General features: G+C 68.9%; 3 protein-coding genes across 8 annotated transcripts; 2 read left to right on the forward strand and 1 right to left on the reverse strand.

The window, feature by feature from the left end:
• Nucleotides 1-379: 379 nt before the first annotated feature.
• Nucleotides 380-8,214, forward strand: RELB (RELB proto-oncogene, NF-kB subunit). The gene is given in 10 exon segments (XM_084280825.1): nt 380-824; nt 1,367-1,524; nt 2,178-2,269; nt 2,355-2,486; nt 3,042-3,146; nt 4,610-4,825; nt 6,910-6,978; nt 7,072-7,152; nt 7,796-7,956; nt 7,961-8,214. Coding segments are annotated over 10 exon segments (1,551 nt in total). The 5' UTR covers nt 380-392; the 3' UTR covers nt 8,066-8,214.
• A 1,700-nt stretch (nt 8,215-9,914) lies between these two features.
• CLASRP (CLK4 associating serine/arginine rich protein) lies at nt 9,915-19,553 on the forward strand. Of its 6 annotated transcripts, XM_084280829.1 has the most exons (21): nt 9,915-9,959; nt 10,365-10,573; nt 11,677-11,774; nt 12,651-12,752; nt 12,847-12,926; nt 13,042-13,126; nt 14,103-14,248; nt 14,324-14,420; nt 14,847-14,925; nt 15,033-15,106; nt 15,248-15,289; nt 15,848-16,084; nt 16,404-16,655; nt 17,347-17,526; nt 17,638-17,677; nt 18,346-18,406; nt 18,506-18,564; nt 18,864-18,910; nt 19,035-19,117; nt 19,267-19,291; nt 19,400-19,553. In XM_084280829.1, the coding sequence occupies exons 2-21, from the start codon at nt 10,475-10,477 to the stop codon at nt 19,440-19,442; spliced, it is 1,929 nt and encodes a 642-aa protein (XP_084136955.1). In that variant the 5' UTR covers nt 9,915-9,959; nt 10,365-10,474; the 3' UTR covers nt 19,443-19,553. The 6 variants fall into 6 exon arrangements, 3 of the variants coding, with proteins under 3 accessions (XP_084136955.1, XP_084136953.1, XP_084136954.1); XM_084280827.1 differs by having other exon boundaries at nt 14,103-14,420; XM_084280828.1 differs by having other exon boundaries at nt 12,651-12,725; nt 14,103-14,420.
• A 13-nt stretch (nt 19,554-19,566) lies between these two features.
• On the reverse strand, nt 19,567-20,765 carry GEMIN7 (gem nuclear organelle associated protein 7). Its single transcript, XM_084280830.1, has 2 exons — nt 20,614-20,765; nt 19,567-19,984 (listed from the first exon to the last, which is right to left on the reverse strand). The coding sequence occupies exons 1-2, from the start codon at nt 20,654-20,656 to the stop codon at nt 19,599-19,601; spliced, it is 429 nt and encodes a 142-aa protein (XP_084136956.1). The 5' UTR covers nt 20,657-20,765; the 3' UTR covers nt 19,567-19,598.
• Nucleotides 20,766-21,141: the final 376 nt, after the last annotated feature.

A 21,141-nucleotide genomic window follows, 5' to 3' on the forward strand; every position in this document is an offset into this window, starting at 1 on the left:
CTGGGGGGGATGCAGAGAGAGGGATTTCGGGGGGCTGGGGTGGGATTCAGGTGAGTGGGGGGGATGGAGAGGAGAGGGGTGGGGGGGATGCAGGGGAGGATGCCCAGGGGGGAGTTTGGGGGGCTGGGGTGGGATTCAGGGGGGTGGGGGGCGATGTGGGGGGGGTGCAGAGAGGGGGATTTGGGGGGGCTGGGGTGGGATTCAGGGGAGTGGAGGGGTGATGTAGGGGGGGATTTGGGGGGGTGGGGGGTGATACAGGGGAGGGTTTGGGGGGGATTCGGGGGGGGATGGGGTGGGATTCAGGGGGGTGGGGGGGTTGGGGAGGGGGGGTCCCAGTATTCCAGAATCTTCCCCCCCTCCCCTTTCCCCCCCCAGAGATCATCGAGGAGGTGATGAAGGAGGACGGATTCCAGCCCGACCCGGCTCCTCCCCCCCCCAAATCCCACCCCAAGCTGGTTCCCCGGGGCTCCACCCCCACTGGCCCCAGTGGCCCCCCCGTATCCCCGCTGCTCCCCTTCGCCGGTGCCTCCAGCTCCCTGGCAGCCCCCCCCCAGTTAACCCAGAGCCTGGGGGCTCTCTCCCTGTCCCCCAAACTCACCCCCCGGGGCGGGGGGGCGGCCCCCCCGAGGCCTCGCTGGCCGCCGGTGGCCGCGGGCAGCGGGAAGAAGGGGGGTGCTGAGGGGCTGGACCCCCCCAAGCTGGTGATCACGGAGCAGCCCAAGCAGAGGGGGATGAGGTTCAGGTACGAGTGCGAGGGGAGGTCGGCCGGCAGCATCCTGGGGGAGAGCAGCACCGAGGCCAGCAAGACCCTGCCCGCCATCGAGGTGAGCTGGGGGGGCTCAGGGGGGGATTTGGGGGGGATTTGGGGGCGTTTCAGGGGGTCTGGGGGGGTTTCAGGGGGTCTGGGGGGGTTTGGGGTGCTGGGGAGGGAGCAGCACCGAGGCCAGCAAGACCCTGCCCGCCATCGAGGTGAGCTGGGGGGGGCTGGGGGGGGCTTGAGAGGGAGTCTGGGGGGAGTTGAGGGGGGTCTGGGGGGGTTTCAGGGGGTCTGGGGGGGTTTTGGGGTGCTGGGTGATCCCAGTGCCCCCCCCAGCTCAGCGTGGGGGCTCTGGGGGTTTTGGGGTGCTGGGTGATCCCAGTGCCCCCCCCAGCTCAGCGTGGGGGCTCTGGGGGTTTCGGGGTGCTGGGTGATCCCAGTGCCCCCCCCAGCTCAGCATTGGGGCTCTGGGGGTTTTGGGGTGCTGGGTGATCCCAGTGCCCCCCCAGCTCAGCATTGGGGCTCTGGGGGTTTTGGGGTGCTGGGTGATCCCAGTGCCCCCCCCAGCTCAGCATTGGGGCTCTGGGGGTTCTGGGGTTCCCTTGGCAGCTGCTGAACTGCCAGGGCCTGGGGGAGGTGAAGGTGACGGCGTGCCTGGTGTGGAAGGACTGGCCCCACCGCGTCCACCCGCACGGGCTGGTGGGCAAGGACTGCAGCAACGGGCTCTGCCAGGTGGTGCTCAAGCCCCAGACCAACCCCAAGCACAGGTGACCCCGCGGGTGGGTGGGGTGGGGTGGGGGCCCCGCGGTGCTGGGATGGGGCCTGAAGGCATCAGGATGGGTCCCAGTGGTGCTGGGAGGGGTCCTGAAGGCATCAGGATGGGTCCCAGTGGTGCTGGGAGGGGTCCCAGTGGTGCTGGGAGGGGTCCTGATGGTGCTGGGAGGGGTCCTGATGGTGCTGGGATGGGTCCTGATGGTGCTGGGAGGGGTCCTGATGGTGCTGGGAGGGGTCCCAGTGGTGCTGAGAGGGGTCCCAGTGGTGCTGGGAGGGGTCCCAGTGGTGCTGGGAGGGGTCCCAGTTGTGCTGGGATGACTTGATGTTGGTGGGATGGGTTCTGATGGTGCTGGGATGGATCCCAGTGGTGTCAGGATGGATCCCTTGGGTGCTGGGATGGGTCCTGAAGGCATCAGGATGGGTCCTGATGGTGCTGGGATGGGTCCCTTGGGTGCTGGGCTGTCTCAGTGGTGTCAGGACGGGTCCCTGTGGTGCTGGGAGGGGTCCTGAAGGCATCAGGACGGGTCCCCGTGGTGCTGGGAGGGGTCAGCAGACGATGGGTTGTGTTGCTCAGGGGGGTTTTGGGGGGGGGGCTGGGGGGGTGCAGAGGCCTTTTTGGGGGGGGGGTGACCGTGTCCCCCCCCAGCTTCAGCAACCTGGGGATCCAGTGCGTGAAGAAGAAGGAGATCGAGGCCGCCATCGAGAAGAAGCTGCAGCTGGGGATCGACCCCTTCAAAGGTGGGGGGCAGCCCGGCCGGGGGGCGTCCCCCGGCTCTGCCGCCCCCCCCCGGCCCCCCTGACCCCCCGGTGTCCCCCTGCCCAGCCGGGTCCCTGAAGAACCACCAGGAGGTGGACATGAACGTGGTGAGGATCTGCTTCCAGGCCTCCTACACCGACGGCGCCGGGCGCCGGCGCCAGCTCAGCCCCGTCCTCTCCGAGCCCATCTTCGACAAGAGTAGGTTGGGGAGGGGGCTGGGGCCCCCCCAGGGCCCCCGTGTGCTCCGGGACGGGACCTGAGGGGGCTCCAGGGGGTTCCTCACTGGGGTTTGGCTCAGGGTTCATCCCCTGCATCCCGGGGGGGTGGTCACCACACCTCAGGGGGGTCCAGACCTGGCCCAGGAACGTGCTCCTGGTGCCCCCCAGACCCCTCCCTGCTCCGGGGTGGGACCTGAGGGGACTCCAGGGGGTTCCTCACTGGGGTTTGTCCCCCACATCCTGGGTGGGGTGGTCACCAGACCTCAGGGGGGTCCAGACCTGGCCCAGGAACGTGCTCCTGGTGCCCTGTCCCGATCTGATGCTCGAGCCCACCCTGATCCCACCCCCCAGACCCCTCCCTGCTCCGGGACGGGACCTGAGGGGGCTCCAGGGGGTTCCTCACCGGGGTCTGGCTGGGGGTTTGTCCCCCACATCCTGGGGGGGGGGGGTGGTCACCAGACCTCAGGGGGTTCGGGTGGGTGGGGGCGGGGCGGTTGACCCCCACACGTCCCCCTGAGCCCCGGTGTCCCCCCAGAATCCACCAACACCTCGGAGCTGCGGATCTGCCGGATGAACAAGGAGAGCGGCCCCTGCACGGGGGGGGAGGAGCTGTACCTGCTGTGCGACAAGGTCCAGAAAGGTACCGGGGGCACCGGGGGACCCCAGGGGACAGGGGGGGATGGGGGGACCCCAGGGGACAGGGGGGGACAGGGGGACACCAGGGGACAGGGGGGGCACTGAGGGACAGGGGGGGACCCCAGGGGACACGGTGGGACAGGGGGACACCGAGGGGCAGGGGGGGATGGGGGACACCAAAGGACACAGAGGGATGAGGGGATGGGGCCCCCAAGGGTCTTGTTGTCGGGCTGGGGGGACACTGAGGGTCCCGGTGTTGGGCAGGGGGACACTGAGGGTCTTGAGAAGGTGGGATGGGGGCACAGTGAGGGTCCCCTTGTCGGGCTGGGGACACACTGGGGGTCCTGTTCTGGGGCTGGGGCTATGCTGGGGGTCCCGCTGCGGGGCGGGGGGCTCTCGGGGGTCCTGTTGTTGGGCTGGGGGCACTCGGGGGTCCCGTTGGTGGGTGGGGGCACTCGGGGGTCCCGTTGTTGGGCTGGGGGCTCTCGGGGGTCCCGTTGGTGGGTGGGGGACACCCCGGGGGTCCCGTTGTGGGGCAGGGGGATGAGGGCACACCAGGGGTCCCGCTGCGGGGCTGGGGGCACACCAGGGGTCCCGTTGCGGGGTGGGGGGCACTCGGGGGTCCCATTGCGGGGCTGGGGGCTCTCGGGGGTCCCGTTGGTGGGTGGGGGCTCTCGGGGGTCCCGTTGCGGGGCTGGGGGCACTCGGGGGTCCCGTTGGTGGGTGGGGGCACTCCGGGGGTCCCGTTGCGGGGCTGGGGGCACTTGGGGGTCCCGTTGGTGGGTGGGGGCACTCCAGGGGTCCCGTTGCGGGGCTGGGGGCACTCGGGGGTCCCATTGTTGGGCTGGGGGCACTCGGGGGTCCCGTTGGTGGGTGGGAGCACTCTGGGGTCCCATTGCGGGGCTGGGGGCACTTGGGGGTCCCGTTGGTGGGTGGGGGCACTCGGGGGTCCTGTTGTTGGGCTGGGGGCTCTCGGGGGTCCCGTTGGTGGGTGGGGGACACCCCGGGGGTCCCATTGCGGGGCTGGGGGCACTCGGGGGTCCCGTTGGTGGGTGGGGGCACTCGGGGGTCCCGCTGCGGGGCGGGGGACACCCCGGGGGTCCCGTTGGTGGGCGGGGGGCTCTCGGGGGTCCCGTTGGTGGGCGGGGGACACCCCGGGGGTCCCGTTGCGGGGCGGGGGGCTCTCGGGGGTCCCGTTGTTGGGCTGGGGGCTCTCGGGGGTCCCGTTGGTGGGCGGGGCACACCCCGGGGGTCCCGTTGCGGGGCGGGGGGCTCTCGGGGGTCCCGTTGGTGGGTGGGGGCACTCGGGGGTCCCGTTGCGGGGCGGGGGGCTCTCGGGGGTCCCGTTGTTGGACTGGGGGCTCTTGGGGGTCCCGTTGTTGGGCTGGGGGCACTCGGGGGTCCCGTTGGTGGGCGGGGGCACCCCGGGGGTCCCGCCTCGGCCCAGCCCCGCCGTGCCCCCCGCAGAGGACATCGCCGTGGTGTTCCGCAAGGAGGCCTGGGAGGCGCGGGCCGACTTCTCGCAGGCCGACGTGCACCGCCAGGTCGCCATCGTGCTGCGGACGCCGCCCTACCAGCAGCTGGAGCTGGCGCAGCCCGTGGAGGTGGAGGTGTTCCTGCGCCGCCTGACCGACCGCGTCTGCAGCCGCGCCCTGCGCTTCACCTACCTGCCCCGCGACCAGGGTGAGGGGTCTGGGGATGGGGGGACATGGGGGGACATGGGGGGCCTGGGGGGACCCTGGGGATGGGGGGACATAGGGGGACATGGGGGGACCCTGGGGATGGGGGGACATGGGGGATGCAGGGGTTACACAGCGTCTGCAGCCGCGCCCTGCGCTTCACATACCTGCCCCGCGACCAGGGTGAGGGGTCTGGGGGGACCCTGGGGATGGGGGGACATGGGGGGACATGGGGGGACATGGGGGACCCTGGGGAGGGGGGACATGGGGGGCACACGGCGTCTGCAGCCGCGCCCTGCACTTCACCTACCTGCCCCGCGACCAGGGTGAGGGGCCTGGGGGGACCCTGGGCATGGGGGGACACGGGGGGACAGGGGGGACATGGGGGTCTGGGGGCACACGGCGTCTGCAGCCGCGCCCTGCGCTTCACCTACCTGCCCCGCGACCAGGGTGAGGGGCCTGGGGATGGGGGGACATGGGGGGGACATGGGGATGGGGGACATGGGGGGGACATGGGGATGGGGGGGGACCCTGGGGATGGGGGGACATGGGGGGACAGGGGGTGCAGGGGGCACATGGCATCTGCAGCCGCGCCCTGCGCTTCACCTACCTGCCCCGCGACCAGGGTGAGGGGCCTGGGGACCCTGGGGATGGGGGGACCCTGGGGATGGGGGGACATGGGGGATGGGGGGACATGGAGGGACAGGGGGGATGCAGGGGTTACACAGCGTCTGCAGCCGCGCCCTGCGCTTCACCTACCTGCCCCGCGACCAGGGTGAGGGGCCTGGGGATGGGGGACATGGGGGGACATGGGGGACAGGGGGGACCCTGGGGATGGGGGGACATGGGGGGGACACAGCGTCTGCAGCCGCGCCCTGTGCTTCACGTACCTGCCCCGCGACCAGGGTGAGGGGTCTGGGGGGACCCTGGGGATGGGGGGACACTGGTGGGGGGACACCAGGGGGGGTGTGGCGGGGACACTGGGGGGACACAGTGGGGAGGGGACGCTGGGGAGGGACACCGGGGAGGGGACACCAAGGGACACGGGGAGGACACTGAGGGGGGTAAGGAGGGGACAGCGGGGGGGGGAGAGACCGGGGGACGGGACACTGGGGGGGATGGAGGGGGGGACACTGGGAGGGGACATGGGGAAGAGACACTGGTGGGGGGACACCAGGGGGGGTGTGGGGGGCACACCAAGGAGGGGATGCCGGGGAGGGACACCAGGGGATGGGGGAGACACAGGGGGGACACCGGGGGGGAGACCAGGGAGGGGAGACTGGGGGACACCAGGAGGGGACACGGGGAGGGGCACATGGGGGGGACACAACACCGGGGGAGGGACACTGGGGAGGGGGACACGGGGCAGCCCCCAGGGTGGGGGGGACACTGGGGATGGGGATGGGGGACCAAGGATGGGAGCGCTGGGGTGGGGTCTCCAGCTGGGATGGGGATGGGACCCCCCAGGGACGGGAATGGGACCCCCCAGGGATGGAGATGGGACCCCCCAGGGACGGGAATGGGACCCTCACGTTGGGATGGGACCCCTGGCTTGGCCGTGGTGCCCCCCCAAGATGAAGATGGGCTGAGGCCAGGACCCCCCAGGGTGGGATATCCCCCCCCCCCAGAGAACCAGCCCCCCCAGGGGTGCCACGAGCTTTTGGGGGGGGGTTGTGTGTACCCCCCCCAGCCCCCCCAACCCATGGTGGCCCTCCAGTTCACCCCCCATGGTACCCCCCCATAATGGTGCCCCCCCATGATGCCCCCCCCCATGATGCCCCCCCCCATGATGCCCCCCCCCATGATGACCCCCCCCATGACCCCCCCCCATGATGACCCCCCCCATGATGACCCCCCCCATGATGACCCCCCCATGATGACCCCCCCCATGATGACCCCCCCCCATGATGACCCCCCCCATGATGACCCCCCCATGATGACCCCCCCATGATGACCCCCCCCCATGATGAACCCCCCCCCGATGACCCCCCCCGATGACCCCCCCCCATGATGACCCCCCCATGATGACCCCCCCCATGATGACCCCCCCCATGACCCCCCCCCATGATGACCCCCCCGTGCCCCCAGACGCCTACGGGGTGAACGTGAAGCGCAAGCGGGGGCTGCCCGACGTGCTGGAGGAGCTCTCGGGCTCAGGTGGGTGCTGGCAGCTGCTCTTTGGGGGGGGCACCCCCTTTTTGGGGGGGGGGCACACGGCACAGCCCCTCACTGTGCCCCCCCCCCCCCCAGATCCCTACGGGATCGAAGCCAAGAGGAGGAAGAAGCCGCCGGGGTTCATGGAGCATTTTGCCCCCCCGCTGCTGGGGGCAGGTGGGTATGGGGGGGGCACCCCGAAAACTGGGGGGGGGCTTCTACCCTACTGCTCTCAGCAGGAGAGGGGGGTAGAAGAGCCCCCCCCGCCCCCTTTCCCAGGGGGGAGGGGAGGTGTGGGGATGGGGGGGGGTCCTATGGGTGTCGTGTGTCCCTTGTCCCCAAAATGAGGAGAGGTCCCCGAGCCCCCTCCCCAATCCCCCCCCCAACTCTGGTCCCCCCAAGTGTCCCCCCCAGGGCAACTTCCCCCCCCACCCCTTTAACTCCCCCCCCCAATCTCCCCCCCAAACCAGCATCAGTCCCACCCCCCCCCCCCCAATTCCCCCCCCATAATTCAGGAGTTTCCCCCCTTCCCAGTCCCACCCCCCAAAATATCCCCCCCCAGTCCCACCCCAGTCCCACCCCCCCAAAATATCCCCCCCAGTCCCACCCCCCCCAAAATATCCCCCCCCAGTCCCACCCCCCAAAATATCCCCCCCCAGTCCCACCCCCCCAAAATATCCCCCCCAGTCCCCGTCCCCCCCAAAGATCTCCCCTCCCCCCTAATTCAGGGTTCCCCCCCCATCTCCCCCAGCAGCTGCCTGGGGGGGGCTGGGGGGGGGTACACACGCCCCCCCTCCCTTACCCCCCCTTTCCCCCCCAGACGACCCCTTCAGCCTCCTGCCCCCGGAGCCGGACCCCTTCCTCGCCCTGTCTCAGCTCTACGGCCCCCCGCGCCCCCTTCCCCGGCCCCCCCCCGCGCTCTGCCCGCCCCCCCCCCCAGGATCTGCCCCCTGCCTGAGCCCCGAATTCCTCAGCGACCCCTACGCCGCCCCCCCCCCCGGACCCCCACCCCACCGCCAGCCTGGTGGGGACCCACATGTTCCCCGGGCACTACAAGGAGGCCGACGTGCCGCTGGGGGGGGATGTCTGACCCCCCCGCACCCCCATATCCCCCCCGGCCCCCCGCATGGTGAGGGGGGGACACCCCCCCCCTCCCTCCCCCCCCGCCCCAGGCCGGCTGGTCCTGCCGGGGCGCTGCGGAGCCCCCCAAAAGGGACCCCCCCTCCCCCCGAGCCGCTTTGCACTATATTTATGGGGGGGTGGGGGACCCCGGAACTGGGGCGGACACGGGGGGACCCTGGAACTGGGGGGGACACGGGGGGACCCCGGAACTGGGGGGGACACGGGGGACCCCGGAACTGGGGGGGGCGGGAGGGAAACCCCATCCCCCCCGTGCCCCCCCCCACCATGGGGTTGGGGGGGAAATAAAGGTGTGGAGCCCAGTGCTGGTCTCGTGCTGCTGGGGGGACTGGGGGGACTGGTTTGTACTGGGAGTCCCTGCTGGGGGTACTGGGGGGACTGGTTTGTACTGGGAGTCCCTGCTGGGGGGGGGTACTGGGGGGGCTGGTTTGTACTGGGAGTCCCTGCTGGGGGTACTGGGGGGACTGGTTTGTACTGGGAGTCCCTGCTGGGGGGGGGTACTGGGGGGACTGGTTTGTACTGGGAGTCCCTGCTGGGGGGGACTGGGGGGGCTGGTTTGTACTGGGAGTCCCTGCTGGGGGGACTGGGGGGACTGGTTTGTACTGGGAGACCCTGCTGGGGGGGGTACTGGGGGGACTGGTTTGTACTGGGAGTCCCTGCTGGGGGGACTGGGGGGCTGGTTTGTACTGGGAGTCCCTGCTGGGGGGTACTGGGGGGACTGGTTTGTACTGGGAGTCCCTGCTGGGGGGGGTACTGGGGGACTGGTTTGTACTGGGGAGTCCCTGCTGGGGGGGACTGGGGGGCTGGTTTGTACTGGGAGTCCCTGCTGGGGGGTTCTGGGGGGACTGGTTTGTACTGGGAGTCCCTGCTGGGGGGACTGGGGGGACTGGTTTGTACTGGGAGTCCCTGCTGGGGGGGGTACTGGGGGGGACTGGTTTGTACTGGGAGTCCCTGCTGGGGGGACTGGGGGGACTGGTTTGTACTGGGAGACCCTGCTGGGGGGGGTACTGGGGGGACTGGTTTGTACTGGGAGTCCCTGCTGGGGGGACTGGTTTGTACTGGGAGTCCCTGCTGGGGGGGACTGGGGGGACTGGTTTGTACTGGGAGACCCTGCTGGGGGGGGTACTGGGAGGACTGGTTTGTACTGGGAGTCCCTGCTGGGGGGACTGGGGGGACTGGTTTGTACTGGGAGTCCCTGCTGGGGGGGTACTGGGGGGGACTGGTTTGTACTGGGAGTCCCTGCTGGGGGGACTGGGGGGCTGGTTTGTACTGGGAGTCCCTGCTGGGGGGTTCTGGGGGGGACTGGTTTGTACTGGGAGTCCCTGCTGGGGGTACTGGGGGGACTGGTTTGTACTGGGAGTCCCTGCTGGGGGGTACTGGGGGGACTGGTTTGTACTGGGAGTCCCTGCTGGGGGGGGTACTGGGGGGACTGGTTTGTACTGGGAGTCCCCGCGGGAAGCCCCGGCCGCGCCTCGGGGCTGGTGCGATGGGGGGCGGAGCAGCGCGGGACTGGGACCAGTCCGGCCCAGTCCCACCCACCACCGGGCCCAGCACCGGGCCAAGCCCCGCCCCCAGCCCCGCTCCTCCCCTCCCATTGGCTCCGCCCTCTGTCCGTCTCCCATTGGCCCCGCCCTCCGCTCCTCTCCTCCCATTGGCCCCCGCCCATCACTCGTCTCCCATTGGCCCCGCCCTCCGCTCCTCTCCTCCCATTGGCCCCGCCCTCCGCCCGTCTCCCATTGGCCCCTCCCCTCCCGTTGGCCCCTCTGCCCCACCCTCACTTCCGCTTCCGGGTCTCCCGGTGGTGCCGGGCCCAGCGCTCCCCGGCGGCCCGGCCGGTGCCCCCGGTGCGTGTCCCCCCCCCCCAACCCCCCCAACCCCCCCCCCAGGACCCCCTTACACACCCCCTGACCCCCCAACAACGAGCCCCCCGCTCCCGGCGTCCCCCCCCCCCGCTTCCTCCCCCCCCTCAGGCCTCACCGGGGCCTCCCGCGGCCTGCGCCCCCCCCAACCCCCCCGGCCCGGGGGTCCCGGTGCCGCCCCCAGCGCCCGGCGAAGCCCAACGGCCGCGTCCCCTCCCCCCGGCCCCGTGCCCGGCTCCCCGCCCCAGCCCCGGGAGGGCCCCCAGCACCCCCCCCCCGCCCCGGTGGGACCCCCACCCCCCCCTTCCCCTTCCCCGGGTCCCCGCCCCGGGGGGGTCTCCGGTTCCCTCCCCCGCGCCCCTCCCGACGCCGCCGTTCTGCCCCATCCAGCGCCCGGCGAAGCTCAACCGCTGCGTCCTCCCCCCCGCCCGGTGCCCGGGGGGAGCCGCCGCCGCCGCCCCCGCCCCTTCCCGCCGCCCCCCGCCCCCGCCGGTGCCGCCATGTGGCACGAGGCCCGCAAACACGAGCGGAAGCTGCGCGGGATGATGGTGGATTACAAGAAACGCGCCGAGCGCCGCCGCGAGTACTACGAGAAGATCGTGAGTGGCGCCGGGAGCGGGGGACAACCCCCCGGACCCCACAACCCCCCCGAACCTCCACACACACCCCAATCCCCCCCCCCGGAGCCCACAACCCCCCCGAACCTCCACACACACCCCAATCCCCCCCCGAACCCCACAACCCCCCCCGAACCTCCACACACACCCCAATCCCCCCCCGAACCCCCCCCGAGCCTCCACACACACACCCCAATCCCCCCCCGAACCCCACAACCCCCCCGAGCCTCCACACACACCCTAATCCCCCCCCGGACCTCCCCGAACCTCCACACACACCCCAATCCCCCCCCAGACCCCACAACCCCCCCGAACCTCCACACACACCCCCAATCCCCCCCCCGGACCCCACAACCCCCCCGAACCTCCACACACACCCCAATCCCCCCCCGGACCCCACAACCCCCCCGAACCTCCACACACACCCCAATCCCCCCCCGGACCCCACAACCCCCCCGAACCTCCACACACACCCCAATCCCCCCCCGGACCCCACAACCCCCCGAACCTCCACACACACCCCCAATCCCCCCCCCCGGACCCCACAACCCCCCGAACCTCCACACACACCCCAATCCCCCCCCGAACCCCACAACCCCCCCGAACCTCCACACACACCCCCAATCCCCCCCGAACCCCACAACCCCCCCGAACCTCCACACACACCCCAATCCCCCCCCGGACCCCACAACCCCCCCGAACCTCCACACACACCCCAATCCCCCCCCGAACCTCCACACACACCCCCAATCCCCCCCCCCTGGACCCCCCCAAACCTTCCCACACTCCCCCAATCCCCCCCCGACCCCCCCAAACATTCCCACACTCCCCCAAACCCCCCCACAGCCCCCCTGGACACCCCAAACTCCCCGACACCCCTCCAACCCCCCCCATACCCCCCAAACCCCACAGCCCCCCAACCCCTTCCCGACATCCCCCAACCCCCCCCACTCCACATTCCCTCGGGATGAACCCCAATCCCTCTGGGATCCCCTGAGACCCCCCCCATTCCCTCAAGGCTCCTGCCCCCCCTTTCCCCCAGCCCCCCCTTGTCCCCAGCCCCCCTCACCCCAGTTTCCCCCCAGAAGAAGGACCCAGCCCAGTTCCTGCAGGTGCACGGCCGGGCCTGCAAAGTGCATCTGGACTCGGCCGTGGCGCTGGCTGCAGAGAGCCCCGTCAACATGTGAGGCTCCCGGTGTCCCCCCAGTGTCCCCCAGGGGCCCCCAGTGTGCCCCAGTATCCCCCAGTGTCCCCCAGGGGCCCCCAGTGTCCCCCAGGGGCCCCCAGTGTCCCGGGGCGGGGAAGCGGGAGGGGTGGGGGAACTGGGGCCCTTCCCCGGTACCGGTGGCTGCAGCTGGTGAGGGGGGTTGGGGGGCCTGGGGGGGGTTTGGGGCACCCCAACTCCTTGTGCTGCTGCCCGGGAGTCCCTGGGCTGCCCCTGCCCCTCCCTGGGGGATAAAACTGGGATAAAACCGGGATGAAATGGGATAAAACCAAACTGGGATAAGGGTAAAAATGGGATGAAATGGGATGAAACTGGGATAAGGGTAAAAATGGGAGGCAATTGGGATAAAACTGGGCTAAGATGGGATAAAACCGGGGTAAAGTTGGGATGAAACTGGGATAAAGTGTGATAAAACAGCCGTTAATGGGATAAAACCAGGATAAGACTGGGATAGAATGAGGATAAACTGGGATAAAACGAGGATAAACTGGGGGTAAAACCAGGATAAAATGGGATTAAAACTAAGATAAAACTGGGATAAAATGGGGTAAAACCAGGATAAAAGTGGGGTAAGGATAAAACTGGGATAGTCTGGGGATAAAATTGGGATACAAGCAGGGTAAAATGGGATAAAACTGGGATAAACTGGGATAAAAGTGGGATAAACTGGGATGAAACCCAGATCGAAGCGCCTGGGCTCTTCCACCGCGGAACAGTTTCCTCCCCCTGTTCATTATCCCACCTCTCAGGATATTGGGGTGGGGTTTGGGGTGCCCTCCCCAGCCCTTTCCCAGTGCCAGCTGTGGAGCATTCCCGGTTTTCCCCCTTTCCCAGGATGCCCTGGCAGGGGGACACCAACAACATGATCGACCGCTTCGACGTGCGGGCGCACCTGGACTACATCCCCATGTACACCCCCCCCCTGCTCAACCCCATGTAAGCCCCCTCCCCACACTCCCAAATCCGTCCAGGGGGGGGCAGATATCCCAGTTTTTTCCCAGTTTAAAAGGCTTTTCCTGCCTTTTCCCAGCTCTCCAGAGCAGGAGTCCGACGAGAGGAAGTGCAACTACGAGCGGTACCGGGGGCTGGTGCAGAACGATTTCGCTGGCAGTGAGTGGGGCTGGGGAGAAGGGGGAGGGGGCTTTGGGATTGGGATCAGAGGGGGGAAAGACCCCAAAATCTTTGGGAAAATGCCCATCCCGTGGGTTTCTCCGGGTGTTCCCAGTCTCAGAGGAGCAGTGTCTCTACCAGATCTACATCGACGAGCTCTACGGCGGCCTCCAGAGACCCAACGAGGAGGAGAAGAAGAAGTAAGGGGAGGGGGGGGGTGGAATTTGCGCTGCTACATCCTGGTTTTCCTTGGGAATCCCACAGGGAATTCGGGATTGCGAGCTGCTTCCAGTTGTTTTCCCCCCTTTTTACTGGGATGGGGTCGATTCGCTGTGGGTTTGGTGGTGGTTTCGTCCCGAAATACCTGGTGGGGGTTGGAGGAGGGAAGCAAGGGATCCCAGAGGGATTGGGGTTCATCCTGAGGGATCCCAGGGGGATTGGGGTTCATCCCAAGGAATCCCAGAGGGATTGGGGTTCATCCCAAGGGATCCCAGGGGGATTTGGGTTCATCCCAAGGGATCCCAGGGGGATTGGGGTTCATCCCGAGGGATCCCAGGGGGATTTGGGTTCATCCTGAGGGATCCCAGGGGGATTGGGGTTCATCCTGAGGGATCCAGGGGGATTGGGGTTCATCCCGAGGGATCCCAGGGGGATTTGGGTTCATCCTGAGGGATCCCAGGGGGATTGGGGTTCATCCCGAGGGATCCCAGGGGGATTTGGGTTCATCCTGAGGGATCCCAGGGGGATTGGGGTTCATCCTGAGGGATCCCAGGGGGATTGGGGTTCATCCCAAGGGATCCCAGGGGGATTGGGGTTCATCCCAAGGGATCCCAGAGGGATTTGGGTTTCTCCCAAGGAATTCCAGAGGGATTGGGGTTCATCCAGAGGGATTGGGGTTTCTCTCAAGGGATTTCAGAGGGATTGGGGTCCATCCAGAGGGGTTGGGGGGTCCATCCCAAGGGATCCCAGAGGGATTGGGGTCCATCCCAAGGGATCCCAGAGGGACTGGGGTCCATCCAGAGGGGTTGGGGGGTCCATCCCATGGGATCCCAGAGGGACTGGGGTCCATCCAGAGGGGTTGGGGGGTCCATCCCAAGGGATCCCGGCGGGACTGGGGGGGTTGCCCCGGGGTCCCCAGGGAGGGTCCCTGTTGGGGTCTGAGCCGCGTGCGCGCAGGCTGGCGGAGAAGAAGGCGTCGATCGGCTACACCTACGAGGACAGCGCGGTGACCGAGCTGCAGGGCGGCACGGACAGGGGCGCCGAGGAGGAGGAGGAGGAGGAGGAGAGCAACAGCGACGGGGACGAGGTCATCCCCGACATCGGTAACGGGGGGGTCGGGGGAGGGGGGTTGGGGGGTCGGGGGGTCCGGGCGGGGGCTGGACCGGCTCTCCCCGCAGACGTGGAGGTGGACGTGGACGAGCTGAACCAGGAGCAGGTGGCGGATCTGAACAAACAGGCGACCACCTACGGCATGGCCGAGGGGGACTTCGTGCGGTACGGCCCCGGGACCCCCCCCAGGACCCCCCAAACCACCCCCCCAAACCCCTAAACCAACCCCAACCCCCCCCCCAACCCCTAAACCAACCCCGAACCCCCTCAAAAATCTCTCCCAAACCCCACACCCCAAAACCAACCCCGAACCCTCCCCAACCCCCCCCAAACCCCCCACCCCTAAACCAACCCAAACCCCCTCAAAAACACCCCCCCGAGTCTCACCGTGCCTCAGTTTCCCCTTCACCCCAGGGGCTGAATCCTCTGGGTGCCGTTATTTTGGGGTGGGGGGGCACTGAGGGTCTCTCTTTTGGGGGGGCACTGAGGGTCTCTCTTTTGGGGGGGCACTGAGGGTCTCTCTCTTTGGGGGGCTCTGAGGGTCTCTCTTTTGGGGGGCTCTGAGGGTCTCTCTTTTGGGGGGGCCGTTAGGATGTTGCGGAAGGACAAGGAGGAGGCAGAAGCCATTAAAAACGCCAAGGCCCTGGAGGAGGAGAAGGCCATGTATTCGGTAAGGGCAGCTCAGTGCCCCCCCCGGCCCCCCAAAAATGCTCATAGGGGGGTTTGGGGGTGTCTTTTGCCCCCCTCCCCCCAATTTGGCTCCATCTTACCCCCCAGGGCCGCCGCTCTCGCCGTCAGCGCAGAGAGTTCCGAGAGAAGCGACTGAAGGGCAGGAAAATCAGCCCCCCCAGGTAATTCCTGCCCCCCCCAGGGGTAATTCCTGCCCCCCCAAGGTAATTCCTGCCCCCCTAACCCCCCCAGATTTTGGGGGGGGGGGTTCCTCTATCCCAAACACTGGGGCTGACCTCTCTCTCCCTGCGGGTTCCCCTCAGCTACGCCCGGCGGGACAGCCCCACCTACGACCCCTACAAACGGTGAGCGGCCGCGGGGCTGGGGGGAACAGGCAGAGCAGGACCTGGGGGTGTTGGGGGGCTGACCAACGGCCAGCGGTGTGGCCACGAGCCAGGGGCATCCTGGCTTGTGTCAGCCCCGGCATGGCCAGTAGGGCTGGGGAGGGGCTTGGGGGGGGGTCAGGGGCCCTGGAGCAGGGTCAGGGGGGCTGGGGCAGGGTCAGGGGGGCTGGGGCAGGGTCAAGGGGGCTGGAGCAGGGTCAGGGGGCTGGAGCAGGGTCAGGGGGGCTGGGGAGGGGGTTGGGGGGGGGTCAGGGGGCTGGAGCAGGGTCAGGGGGCTGGAGCAGGGTCAGGGGGGCCTGGAGCAGGGTCAGGGGGCTGGGGCAGGGTCAGGGGGCTGGGGCAGGGTCAGGGGGCTGGAGCTGCTCAGGGCTCTTGTTCAGCGGGGGGTGGGGCTGGGTGGACTCGATGCTCCCCAGGGCCTGTTCCACCCCGGTGCCTCCCGACGCCTTTTTCAACCTTCTGGGATGAATTTTGAGTTGGAATTCACGGGTTTTGGGACCAACATCCCCCCCTTCGTAGCTCCCCATCAAAATCCAGCTCGGAATCGCGGTCCCGCTCCCGCACCCCGTCGCCGGGCCAGGAGGAGAAGATCACCTTCATCACCAGCTTCGGCGGCAGCGACGAGGAGGCGGCGGCCGCGGCGGCGGCTCAGGGCGGCGGCGGCGTTCCCGGGAAAGCCGCATCCTGCGGGAAGCAGCGCTCAGCCGGCTCCAGCCAAGCGGGAATCGCGGCCGCAGGTCATAGCGCCTCGTCCCGGTCGGTAACGCCGCCCGTTCCCCCCCTACGCCCGCGACGGGTCCGGACCCCGGGGGTTTGGGGGGGGGTTTTGGGGGGTGGGGGGGGTTTGGAGCTGGTGGTGGAGCTTTGGCCACTGCGGGTCGTGGGGTGGGGAGAACTTTCCAGAAGCAGGGGGGGGGGTCTGTGGGGGGTGGTCTGTGTCTTGAGGCGCTTCCCGCTCTCCAAACGCCGCCGCCTTCCGGAAGGTTCCGGGAGGGAGCGGGTGGCGCCGGCCGCGGCTCCGGTCCCCGGGTCTGATCCGGGTGGTGTTTTCTTCCTCCCCCATCCCCGTTTCCAGGCGCCGCTCGTCCTCCTCCTCCACCTCCCTGTCGTCGTCCTCCTCCTCCAGCTCCCGGTCCAGCTCCCGCTCGCGCCGGGGGGGCGGTTACCACCGCTCGGGCCGCTACCGCCGCTCCCGCAGCCGCCGCTATTCCCGCTCCCGCTCCCGCAGCCGCCGCTACTCCGGGGGGGGCTCCCGCGACAGTCGCCGCCGGTCCCGATCCTATTCCCCGGACCGGGGGTACCGCTACGGCTCCCGCCGGCGCTCCAGGTGAGTTCCCATCCCAGTTTCCTCCCAGTTTCCTCCCGGTTCTTTACTGGGCGGCGGGTTGACCCCGGCGGCTCTTCCCAGAGCCGGAAGCTCCGTAACCTCAGTCACCTTTTCCAGTTGGTAAGCAGCCCCCTCCCCCACACCAATGTCTCAGGGACAGCCCAGCTCCCACACTCCTCCCAGTTTGTTACTGGGAACCTGCCTCTTATCCCAGTATCCCAACACCCATCCCAGGGGCGTTCTCAGAATAACACAGCGTTCCAGTGCGGGGAGCTGTGGGACACCACAAACTGCCCCCACTCGCTTCTGAGCCATCAGGACCCCCCCCAAGTCCCTTTGAACCCCCCCCAGATCCCTCTGAACCCCCCCCAGATCCTGTAACCCCCCCCCAAAATGCTTAAACACCCCCCCAAATCCTTTAAATCCCCCCAAATCCTTTAAACCCCCCATGAAAGCTTTGAATCTCCCACTCCCAAATCCCTTTGAATCCCCCCAAATTCTTTAAACCCCCCAAATTCTTTAAACCCCCCCAATCCTTTAACCCCCCCAATCCTTTAACCCCCCTGAAACCTTTGAATCCCCCCCAAATCTCTTTGAACCCCCCCAAATCCCTTTGAATCCCCCCCCAAATCCTTTAAACCCCTCCCAACCTCTTCTCCCCCTCCCCAAATCCTTCTCATCCCCCCCCCAGGAGCCGCTCCCGGTCGGGGGGCGAGCGCTGCTGGCGGCGGGGGGGCCGCTGCAGCCGGCACTGGAGCAGCAGCAGCCGCAGCGCCAGCGCCTCGCGCAGCCGCAGCCGCTCGGCGTCTCCCGGCCGCGACCGGGCGCCCCGGCCCGCGGCCTCGCCCGCCCTGGGGGAGAAGCTGAAAAAGTAAGGAGGGGGGGGACAGGGAGGGGGGGACACACACACAAAGGGGGGGTGGGGGGCTGCAGACCCCCCCCCGCGGCGCCGCGCGCTGATTCCCGCCTCCTGGAATTGCAGGCCCGACACAGCGGCCGGTAAAGAGACGGGAGCTGCCAAAGTCAGTAAGAACGTGACCTCAGCTCCCTAGGGCACCGCTGCAGCTCAGGGACACTGCGGGGGGGGCAGGCGCTGGGTGCCCCCCCCGACCCCCCTGACACCCCCCACCCCCTCCTCACCCCGCGGCTGGGCACCCGTTCCCCCCGCTCCCACCTTGGAGCTGAGGGAGGGGGGGATGGGGATACTGGGAGAGAGGGGGGTGTGGGGAACCCCCCCACACACAAAGACATACGGGGGGTGGGTGCTGGGTGCCCCCCCCCGACCCAGGGGTGTCCCTCCTTTTACCCCCTCCTCACCCTGATTTCCCCCCCCCCACCTTGGTGCTGAACTGGGAAAGTAGAAGGGGAGATAATGGTGATACTGGGAGAGAGGAGGGTGTGGGGAACCCCCCACCCCAAAGATCTGAGGGGGGGTCTGAAGAGGGTGAGCCCCCCCCCTCCCCAAATTCCCCCAGTGCTGTGTGTGTAACCCCCCCCCAACCCCCCACCCCATGGGGTCTCCCATCAGTTTTGGGGGGTGTTTTCACACTATGCCCCCCCCCCCCTCAAAAAGGGGTGATGGACGGAGGGAGGGGGGTGCCGGGGGGGGCACGGGGGGGGGTCATCGCGTTGGTGTCCCCAGGGGGGTCCCCACGTCCCCCCCCCACACGTGGCGGCTCTTCCCTTGCAGCCCAAACTGACGCCGCAGGAGAAGCTGAAGCTGCGCATGCAGAGAGCGCTGAACCGGCAGTGTGAGGGACCCCCCCCCCAAAACAGCCCCCCCAGCCCCACCAGAGCCCCCCGAGCCCCCCCCCACTAATTAATTCCTGTTAATTGATGTCATTGTGCAGTTAAAGCTGATAAAAAGGCAGCGCAGGAAAAGATGCTGCAGCAGGAGCACGAGAGACAGGTGGGGGGGGTTAATGGGTGGGGCTGGTTAATTGGGGGGGGCTGGCTAATTATGGGGAGGGCTGGTTAATTGGGGGGGGGTCTGTTTAATTATGGGGGTGTCTGAGTGCTGGGGGGGTGTGTGTTAATTGGGGTGGGGTCTGTTTAATTGGGGGGGGTCTGTTTAATTGGGGTGGGTGTGGGTTAATTGGGGGGTGTCTGTTTAATTGGGGTGGGTGTGGGTTAATTGGGGGGGTCTGTTTAATTGGGGGGGGTCTGTTTAATTGGGGGGGGGGTCTCTTCAGCAGCCCTCTCTTGCAGGAGCGCGAGGACGAGCTGCGGGCCATGGCCCGGAAGATCCGCATGAAGTAAATCCCCCCCCCCCCCAAACCCCCTCCCCAATCTCCAGGGGGGCAGGAAGGGGGGTGTCTGTATCCCGTGAGCCCCCTCCCCACATTCCTCTGCCCCCCCCTTAATTTCTTCCCCCCCCAGGGAGAGGGAGCGGCGGGAGAAGGAGCGGGAGGAGTGGGAGCGGCAGTACAGCCGCCAGAGCCGCTCCCCGTCCCCGCGCTACAGTGAGTGCGGCGGGGGGGGGGGGGTCCCAGCTGGGGGGGGGGGTCCCAGCTCGGGGAGGGGGGCTCCCTGTGACCCCCCCCCTCCTTTTTGGGAGGGAACCCCTTGGCACGGGGCTGTGACGTCACTTGTGTCCCTTCTCCCCCGGCAGGTCGGGAGTACAGCTCATCCCGCAGGTCTGTGTGTCCGTCTGTCTGTCCGTCTGTCCTGGGGTGGGGGGGACTCGGGGCGGGGGGGTGGGGGGGGGATTTAGGCTCCTACTGACCCCCCCTCCCTTCCCACAGGCGCTCCCGGTCCCGCTCCAGGAGCCCCCACTACCGCCACTAACGGAGCCGCCGCGGCCGGGTCCTCCCGCCTCCCCAACCATCCCCCCTCCCCCAACCCCCCCATCCCCCCCCCCCCGACCCCCCAAATTTTCATTAAAGGCCAAAAAACCCCCAGTTTGGTCCAATTATTGCGGGGGGAGGGGTGTTTAATCAGGACTCAATCAAGGAGGAAGGAGAAGGCCAGGACGTCGCTGCAGCGCAGCAGCGCGGCCGCCTCCACCCCCAGCGGCGTCCGCAGCGCGTCCACCTGCAGCGCGGCCGCGCCGATGACGTCAGCGGCGCCGAAGACCCCCTGGACCTGGACCCCCGAGCGCAGGGAGAAGCGGGTGGGGCGGCCGCGGGCGGCGGCGACGCCGCGCAGGTAGCGGCAGCGCAGGGCGGCCCGAGCGCGCTGCGCCGCCGCCGCGGCCCCGGGGGGGCTGGCGGCCGCCCCCAGCAGCGCCCGCGCGCGGGGGGAGCTGGGGCTGAAGCCCCTCTCGCTGCCCGTGGGGCCCCGGGGGAGGCGCAAGACCCCCACGGGGACGGGGATGGACATGGCGGCTCCTGCAGGGGGGACACAGAGATGTCACCCCCCACCCTCTGACCCCCCACCCGCAGACCCCCTTCTAAACCTGCCCAACTGCCCCCTCAACACACACCCCCCCCCCCTTCAGGGCACCTGGAAGCCCCCTCCCCTTAAAATCCCCCCCCCAAGCTCCCTTTCAGACCCCCCAGAAGCCCCCTCTCCCCAAAATCCACCCCCCCAGCCCCCCAACCTCCCCCACAACCCCCCCAGAAGCCCCCTCCCTCCAAATCACCCCCCAGCCCCCCAACCTCCCCCACAACCCCCCCAGAAGCCCCCTCCCCCAAAATCACCCCCCTAGCCCCCCAATCTCCCCTTCAGACCCCTCCACACCCCCCTTGAACCCCACTTGTCCCCCCCCGCCCCCAAAGTCCCTCCAGCCCCTCTGTACCCCCCCCCATACCCCCCCTCAGGCCTCCCAGAAGCCCCCTCCCCCCAAATCCCCCCCCTCCAGCCCCCCAATCTCCCCCTCAGGCCCCTCCAAACCCCCCAAACCCACCTCCCCGCCGCCAAAGCCCCCCGCCCCCCCTCAGGCCGCCCCTGACCGCCCCCCCCCCCCCCCCCTCCGGGGCCCCGGGGGCTGCCCAGGGCCGGGGGGACCCGGACGGACCCGGAAGTGCCCCCTGCGCTCCCCGCCGGCTGCTCCCGCGCATGCGCGTCGCTGCCGGAAGTGTCGCTGCCGGAAGTGCCCCCGGCCGCTCAGCCGCAGATTCGTCACAACTTGCGGCCCGGCGGGGGGGGGGGTGACACCGGCTTCACCCCCCAACCGCTTCTCGCTGCCGCCGCCACCTCCTCGGGCGGTTCCGCTGCCGGTGGACGCTGCGCCCACCCCCTTCCCTTTATTCTCCGTTGTGACGAAAGTGCGGCAGCGAATCGAACGCTCATTCCCCCCCCATCCCCATCCCCTCCGCGCCGCCCTCAGGGAAACGATTCGCTTCGGCAGATTCGCCACTGGCAACAACACCCCCCCCACCCCCACCCCCCGATCCTGGAACCGGACCGGGGCCGCAGCCCCGCGACCCGGCCGCATCCCCGCCCCGCTCCTTCCCTTCTCCTTTCCCCGCCTTTCCCCCTCCTTTCCCCGCCGTGTCCCCCCCCCCGCCCCATCCCCCCCCTCCCCTTCTTCGGCCGTGGCGAA

The sequence above is a fragment of the Gallinula chloropus genome (assembly GCF_964237585.1).
Source record: "Gallinula chloropus genome assembly, contig: HAP1_SCAFFOLD_467, whole genome shotgun sequence".
Taxonomy (NCBI): Eukaryota; Metazoa; Chordata; class Aves; order Gruiformes; family Rallidae; genus Gallinula; species Gallinula chloropus.